The 8,988-nt window shown below is 39.5% G+C and overlaps 1 protein-coding gene across 2 annotated transcripts in view; it reads left to right on the top strand.

Annotated features, from left to right (window-relative positions):
• ST6GALNAC3 (ST6 N-acetylgalactosaminide alpha-2,6-sialyltransferase 3) overlaps window positions 1-8,151 on the top strand; it is a 225,454-nt gene extending 217,303 nt beyond the window's left edge. For both annotated transcript variants that reach the window (XM_087733818.1, XM_087733819.1), the window contains one exon: window positions 574-8,151. In XM_087733818.1, the coding sequence (XP_087589944.1) occupies window positions 574-760 (187 nt within the window). In that variant the 3' untranslated portion in view covers window positions 761-8,151. The remainder of the gene's footprint in view (window positions 1-573) is intronic.
• Window positions 8,152-8,988: the final 837 nt, after the last annotated feature.

Raw genomic sequence — 8,988 nt, forward strand, 5'->3', positions numbered from 1 at the left:
TTATGAAAACACAGTAGGCGCCCTGAGATGAGGGGTGACAGGACTAAAGTTGTCCTCACAGGGTTCAGCCGAGCTGGCATTGCATAGCCCTGATGTAAAACCAGTAAACAGCATGATAGCATTTCAGTCTGTTGGCAGCAGAGAAGGATGGGTTTGCTTAAAGCTGCAATTCTGACTGCATTACCTGCTTATAATATATATTATTCCTGTAACTGCCTTATTCAGCCAGTTCAAGAAACAATTTCAAAAGTTGGGACTATCCAATGAGAAGACTTTGCTTAGGGATGGAGCCTTATGGCCTGAGTTCCCCCAGGTTAAACAAAATGTGCAGTACCCATAAAAGCCAGCCTATCAGCTTCTTACTGACTGATAAGATCAGTGTATTTTGAGAGATACACGTAGCTTCATTTTCTACAGGAAAATTCATACAAATCATGCTGTAGTGAAAGCCCTTATACAATTTAGCAAAGGAACTCAGGTGCTGACAGATGGCAAGGATTTCAGTGAATTCAGGTGCACTATATATTGATGTTTTTCTTGGAAATAATACTTAAGTGTATCTTTTTTCCCTAGGTCAGAAGGCTTTCGTAAAGTTCCCTACCACTATTATGAGCCAGGAAGAGATGAGTGTGAAGAATACTTTCTGCATGAAAATGCTCCATATGGAGGCCATAGGTTTATCACAGAAAAGAAAGTATTTGCTAAATGGGCCAAGAAGCACACAATAATATTTACACACCCCAACTGGACAGTGTCTTGATACTGGTTTTCTTAACTCCCCCTTAACAGCATATTACAAAAATGTCTCAGTTTACAATAATTTTGCTTACATCTGGCTGGCCTTTCTCAGCCTAGGTAACACTAAACTAAAAACTAGAAGACAAAGAGGGTGATGGTTCAGCTGTTAAGCAAAATTAATCAATCTGTGGAAGGCAGAGACGTTATTCGTTATTTCTTAGTGTTTTACTCCACACAATGCACTTTATACTTTAACTGGATTATACTTCAAGGCAGTAGCAGTTAAAGACAGGTGAGATTTCCTGTATATACAGGTGCACACAGAGAACATGGTGGTCCTTTAAAACTTGTCCATCACAATTAGTATTTGTAGCTCATTTGCAGTACTGCAGCACTAGTTCCATTTGTGGAAGTTTTCCATTTGTGGAAATTGTGGAAAAAAAAGACATTTTCTCCAAAAGAAATATGAGGAAAAATATAGACCTCCAAGGTCTATGAGTGAGTAAATTTTAAAAAACACCTGAATACATTGATACTTGTGAGCACTTGCATATATGGTAAAATTAGAGATGAGCTAAACACGGTTCTTGAACTGTACACAACTCTCACATGAGAAGATATTATTTAGTCAAGGCTCTTAATTAATTCATAACTTCTGAAATGCAGCTTCATTCCACCCTGGTCAGGCTGCACCACCTTGGATGATGTGTTTTGTACTTTTTGAGGCTGTTGTCCCACTGTTTAGCTCCAGCAGCATGGCACTTAGCAAAGACTGTTTTGCAGCCCATGCTAAACCTTAGGCTGTTGTACCAAGCCTGCTGTGAGTACCGAAACTGGTCAGTGTAAAGTTGTCTCATGAACATCTCCATTTACTCCAGTTATGCCTTTGAGTTGCTCCAACATCTGAATACCAGTATTATGACAGCATTTCCCATGCAGCCATCACAATTTAATTTAAATCTCCAGTTTCTCCATCTTTAAAAACAGGGATAGTATCTATCTACCTCACAAGGGAGTTGTGAGGATTAATTTAAGTCCATAAAGCACTTTCCTGATGAAAAATGCTACAAAGCATTTATTCTTAACACAAAAACAATAGTACCTGTCATTTATTCTTTTCTGTTGGGTATTTGAAGAAAGTGACAGCATGTCTGGATCTGATGGCGAATTGTTCTGTGCATCCGCTTTCCTACTGAGGATAATTTGTAATACTGAGTTCTCTCAGCTTGCATTGCTTCTGATGGAGTTGAAAGAATTCACCATCTCGCAGTATTATCTGCACATCAAGAGGCAGTTCAAGAACTTTAACATATACTCATCTCTAGTTGAAATATGTATTTCCAAGCTTACTCTCGTGGAAAGTTTTCAACTGCAGCAGACTCATTTGTAATATGACCATAATTCAACTACACATGTGAGTTTTATTTAAACTGTATTTAAATTAATGCTTTAAGTTTAGAATGTGTCCTACGAATATTTTAACATCTGGAATGTCAGATTCAACACTGTAATAGCCAATACTGTGAACACTTGAAAGAATTATGTGTGGAACATGACACACAGGGTTTACTCACACTACTTAAACATTAACCAACAGGAAACTTTGTATGCTTTTGTAAATCATGAAAAGGGGAAAGTAAAAAGCTATTTTTACATGTAAGTATTTGTATACTGACTATTTCCTATTGTATATTTGTATATATAAATCTATATTTTATATGTTCATGGCATATATATTCTCTCAGCAGCAGCTGCAACTCTTAGGACGGGGAGGAAATCTCTTCACCAGTGCTCCTCCTCCTGATCATTGGTTTCTCGTTCCTGTTGGTAGGTGATGCCAGGGTATCATCTCTCTTGCCCCTTCTATTTTCTACTGTAAATGCGGCTTTCTGATTTTATTTTTAATATAGCTCAGCTTTCACTGCTTACTTTAGTGCTGTAAGAGTTCATGCTGGTTGTCAGACAAAGGCTGGGGCCATGCTTATGGTCCTGGATAAACACCTATATTCAAATACAGGCTCTGTCCCAGACTTCCTGTGAGACTTGATGTCTCACCGTTCTGTTTGGAAAAGGAGAACAATACTATTTCCCTACTCCTTGTCTTGACTGACCTTCTTGTAAGCTCTTGAGACGGATATTCTCATTTGCAATGCATTTGTATAACGCCTTGCAGAAGAGGTGCCCAAAGTGGCAGAAGGCTACAGGCAATGCTATAATATACAAATAATTTGAAGTGGCTGCTGCTTGTCCCTGGAGTTTAAAATCAATTGTAGGCTAATATAGCACGGGATGAAATCAAGAGGGGGAAGGGTCACGGATGGATGAAAAGTTGTAGTAGCAAAAGACAGTGAGATAGATTTATCGTCATATGCATATGCATCTTTTCAGTTCAGATGGATGGCTGGATAGATGGAAAGCTAATAAAAAAATGGTAATGCAGGATTTGAAGAATGCAGGACATGCAGAACTAGGGAGAATATTCTACACATGTTGTACAGGGCAGCCTGGGAAAACCTTTAGCTCCCTTGTGGAAGAGGAGCTGATAAGGAGAACATCAGTCAAATTGAACTTGTATTTGGAAGGTCTTTGGGTTAACAGAAAGTTACTATGAAAGTGCTGCACAGGGAAGTGCAGTTGGGCTGGACAGACTTACATGAGAAGTGTCCTCATGAAGCATAGTCTTTCTCCCCAAGAGGCACAGCATAAGGATTCCGCCTGAGTTGTGTTCACATGCAAGGCGGCTTTTGAGCCTGAGAAAGTTTATAAGATAATTAAGATTTGCCAAATCACCATAAATCTGTTGTAAAATATGTGCTTCAAACTGAAGCTCCTTGTAGAGTGCTTGCATGCTGTATGAAACTGTATCTCATGCAAAGGCTAGCTAAGAAAAATACAGCTCTAAGAACAGCTAAATGTACAGCAAAATTGAGAACATCATTAGAGTGCAGTTGTCACAGAGCAAAGTAAAAGTGTTGCTCTCTGCTTGGATTTGCAGTAAGAGCGGATCCACTTTTAGAAACATTGCAGCAGGCTTCATTCACACTAGAGTAAATGAACATCAGTTCCCTTATTTAAATGAGCCTGTCTTTAGCATAAACTAAACACATATTTGCATGATTTTTATTATATGAGTAAGGAACTGCGACCGCTGTGTTAAAGATGATTCTACAAAGAAATGACTTTGACGAAATCTGGTGAAAATCAGCACTGTGGTACTGAAGAACCTCGGTACTTGGCTGTGTAGTAAGAGACCTTGATGATTCACCTTCTGAGAGCAGTTAAGACATCAGCTGAGAATCATTTATTAATTCTTTAAAATAAAGAATAAACTACAGTTTACCTGAATGTAATCAGATCCTAATTGCTTATTCATTCAAGCAGTCCTATTTTAATCAACTACTCATGTGTATAAAACAAGCAGGGAGTTTACCTGAGGTTTTCAAAATAAATCTTCACATTGCTGCTAATAGAGGAATACTCACAAATAATTTTGGCACTTTTTTTTTTTTTTTTGCCATCAGTCAGCTAAGTAGTCACCAAATGTTTGCTTTTATAATTTAGTTAGTTTTTTAAAACACACTTTTTGAAGAAAAAAAGGCATTTATTGTTTGGCTTGCTGTAAGCTTGGTTTTAATAAATGTTTAAATTTTAATACACTTTGTTTTATGTTGCATTACCTTCTGATTTAAATTTTTTTCAAGGAAAAAAAAGTTTTAAATAGGAGCAGAAATTTTCCTAAGGAAAAAAAAAAAATTGACTGGCTAATCACTAATTCACAGGTAATTAGCTGAATAACATAAAAAATGGGGTTTTGTTTTTCCAAACAGACACAGCAGACATGATCCCAACCCTCTCATCCTCACTAGATGTCCAGATCACATCCCTCTGCTTATACCAAGGCCTCTTCACAGAAAGAAAAAAAGGTAGTCTATGTATCCAGCCAAATTCCCTTTCCATCTGGGCTGGGAGGCTCCATCTGCAGACTGCTCGTATCAGTTACATCAGTAAGCGGGAAGGACTGAGGAAGAGTTCTACTTAGGAGCAGATGGTGTTCCAGCTTCTAAAAAATGCCCCTAAAGTGCTTTAGGAGAGGAGTACCCATTGATCTCTCCTGGAAACACTTTTCCAGAGTATTCTGTTTCTTCAAATGCCTTTAGCTCCTGTGTAGAACTATTGTCCTACTCTCTGTAGTAGGAGCTACCAGCAATGGGAAAAGATGCCCTTTACCGGAGAAAGTAGAGGCAAATTCTGTGCTGTTAAAGACTTCTACATAAACACCAGGGATGAAGAAGTCAGCCTGACACAAATTATCTGAAGACTCACTGATTTAGGAATCTCTGAGGATTCAATTCAAAACTAATGGAAATCACTTTGGCAAGTTCATGAATATAGCGCCCATCCCAGTAAAATCTTAGCACTCCTGAGTACTAAGGTAAGCAGTGTTCTGTCTGAGAAGTACCATGTGCACGTAATGCATCGCATAGCTAATAAAGGGGAGCCCATCCAACACTTGGAGGGCTGATGCAGACGGTCTTTATTCACCTGCTCGTGGGCTGGCCAACAGTAGGACCCCACACAAAGACTGCTGGCAGCAGGGCACAGATGCTCAACCAGAGGATGTGTCCAGGTAAGTAAGAATTAAATAAGTAAGCACTCATGAATTACAACTGGGTGGTACCCTTAGTAAGTAGAAAATCAGAAGCACTTTACATACTGATGCTTATATTTTGCTGACATTTTTTTCCTGCATGTATCTCAGAAATAGCGTATGTCTTTAGTTGTGCTTGAGCAAGTCTGGGGTTTGTTTATGATGAACCTTAGGGTACCTACAAGAGTTAGTGCCAAATGATCACACAGGAGCTGTCTGTGGGCATTGTGATGTACTACGTACAACAGAGAGTCATGTATTTACTAAAAAAGGCCTGTTTTTCCTGACTAGGCATAGTTCTTTTGAGGAGAAAGTGTTTCATTTTCAGCAGATGTGTCTCATTCTGTTCCTTCTTTCCTGAGAGGATGCAGAGGAATGTGACTTCATCATGGGGGAGTGAAGAATGATATGGTAAATAGCCAACCACCACATTCATATATATTTTTCTGGCTATTGCTGTGGTATAGCTAATGACACAGAGAAAAGCAAGCTTTTTGTAAACCTTGTATTGCATAATCTACAGAAGTCTCATGTGTCTGTCCTGGATTGGAGTCCCCTAGGCAAACCCTTCAGAAGGGGGCTGAAGGAGAGAGAAAGGGTCTCTCCCCATTGAAAAACAGGGCTTCTGTGGAAGCCATAATAATCTGTGTGGCATCCCTGGGCCTGCTCCCCCAGCTTTCATAGGCTCCCCACCCAGCCTCAGCTTCGGGCCCTTTCCAGCCCCATTGGATGAAGCGCCTTCTCCCGCTGACTTAGGTGGCCTTTGAGCTGCACGAAGTCTGCCCTGGCCTCCCCTTCTGTGGGGCCAGGGGAGTGGTGATGCCAGCTGGGGGGTGAGGAGCAGGGGCGCTCCCTCAAGTCAGCAGCACTTCTTTGCTTGGGGCACAGTCTCACCTCAGGTGCTGAACTCAGTTTCTTTGAATGCGGTGGGAAAGTTATCACTGGGTTTTGTTATTGTTTGTAAGATGAACTCACAAAAAGTCACCGTTTTATGGGTGTCTTAAACAGCTGATTTGACGTCTTTTTTGCATTGCTTGCTGCTCATTCTGTGAATTCCTCAAGATATGCAGCTGTCAGCATTTGCCACTGCTGCTCTGATTTACAGGCCATAAAGAGACTGTAAACTTGAACTAATGCATGTTCTTACCATGTATTATGCATGATAGCATGTTACACATTTTATTCTCACACTATAATAAATAATGTAAGTTGTGTGTAAACTTAGTTTAAGCAGCAGAAGTAGTGCTTTTTCTCTCTCATATCGTGTGTTGCCTCATATCGCTTTGCTGGAGCTCCGTAAGTGCCATTAGCAGCTGGCAGCAAATAAGTTGTTGAAACCAGTCAGGAAATATTTACTAAATTTGACATTTTTCACTGGAATATCAGAAATAGTTAGATTTGCTTTTGTGAACCTCCTCTAGCGCTCACAGTCACAAGTCTGTGTTCTGTTATAAGGAAATCTCACATCTGAGTGTAACATCGGGAATGACTTTATTGACATGGATAGTGTCAAGATGTTGGCAGGGCAGCGATCAGAAATTTTTGACGTTTATGGGAGTATCTTTTTAACAGGAGTTGCACAAGTAGAAGATCGGCTAAGATGCCTGTAGTTTTTTCATATTGTTGCTGCTGAAAATCGTATTTCTGACGATGACTGGAGAAAAAAAAATTGTGTGGCCACTGCTCTTTTGGCTGTTGATCTATCCCCTCCTCATACGCAGACACATGCACACACATCTGCAATCACGAAGTGTCTATAAAGACAGTCTTTTTCCAGATAGTGGCAAGTAAGAACAAATAAGACTAGTCTCTTACATGGTAAATATAGGTTATAGTACTTGTTGATTCATGTTTATTCTGTATATTTCCAAAGCCTATGTCCACATTAGCAAGAAATTCACTTGGCTGGATCAGATCTGTAGCTTGAAACTGTTGGTGGTAAGGACCTGATCTCCACACCATGCACAGTCTCTAGTTTGGTCCCATGGGTTGAATGCCACTAGTGATTGGAGCACATCTTTTAGTTTCATCCAAAAGGAATTTAGTTCACATCCTCAGGACCACTCCATCACTCAAGCTAAAGCTTTTTAGTGAGGCCTTTATACTGGACTGCCCCACAGGAAAGTGAAATTCCTGTTAGCCCATCTTTTGGCTAAATAGAAGCCCCTTGTTGTTCCCGCTCCCCCCAGCTTTGCATGGGAATTTTTTTTGCATAGGTATTTTTCTTTCAGATCCGAGATCTGATTCCTCCTGTCAGATCATGGGAATCAAGGGCTCCCAACTCCTCCAAAGATTAGTATCCAAATGTGCTCCATAAGTCAGGAATGTGGTATAGGACAGAGTAATCCAGCATGGGTACAGCATGGGAAGTGCTTAGTTTGATGAAGCATTAACTGTGATTCCACTTGTGAATGTGATTTTATCATAAACATGCTGGATGCTTGCTAATGCATGCATTGCTCTTATATACTGCATCACACATAAAAATTCCCTTCATCATTTTCCCAGGGTATTTTTGTTCTTGTGGCCTTCCAGTTGTATCTGTATACGTGTTCATATGTGCCTGCATATACAGTGTACAAGCAACCTTCTGTTCTTAGACAGTTGCTACTATATGCTGCTAACATAAACTTACTTAGAAAGTTCACGTTATGCTATTTATTACATGTATTCTTTGGTTACCTTTTTGTAATGCTGACAAGTGTATTCATAGTAGATATCACTGTAGACTTAGAAAACTTTCATGCTATTTATACTTATTTTAGATGTTCTGCCATGTGTTTTCTTGCTATATGCTACTTAGTTTTTGCTCTCATTTGGAGAATGTGCTTCTATGTACTTGCAAAATTGTGCCTGGGTTATTTTAAAATATGAATAAATGTATATGATTTTCCAATTGTCTGACATAATTTATACATGACTTTGTGCTAAACACTTTTATTCTTGTTTATGTATATGCCACTGTAATAATAGCTTGAGTGCACTGAACTCAAAGAAACAAAGATCTCTCTTCTAGAAAGTACTATAATTTGCTATACACAAACATGAACTATGCCTAAATTATTTCCTAATTGACTTTAAAGGCATTTTAAGGCATCTATCCTAAACATATCCAGTAATGTTGGGTAAACTCAGCCACAAAACCTATACTTAAAAGAACTCGTGTTTATTTCTGTGTTTTTAAAACACACGTTGCATGCACACATGCACACAGATATGGAGGTTTGTAGGAAAGGTACATTGGATCCTATCCATAGAGGGTACATCCTTAGCACTCTCTCAAAGCATAGCACCCTCGGAAGTCAAGTCATTGAAACCCCTAGGAGTGGACATTCAGCACATCCTTGAGAGAGTTGCATAAGACTGAGGGGTTGTGGGAGAGATCGTATCTCATGAAAAGGTGCGAACCTCTACTTGTAGCTACAACATTGACAAGAGTATGAGGACCTACATAACTTCTCTCCCATTGTGCAGTGGACCCCATGATGCTACGAGAGGAAAGGAACTAGAATTCCTCTAGCCTCTAACTAGCCTCTGATTTTCCTGTTTTATTGCCTAGCTAAGAACATGATTAAAACACAACAGGTTCAATGTGTAAATTT

This window comes from Nipponia nippon, unplaced genomic scaffold (assembly GCF_047370975.1).
Source record: "Nipponia nippon isolate SJK-2023a ecotype South Korea unplaced genomic scaffold, ASM4737097v1 scaffold_5, whole genome shotgun sequence".
NCBI lineage: Eukaryota > Metazoa > Chordata > Aves > Pelecaniformes > Threskiornithidae > Nipponia > Nipponia nippon.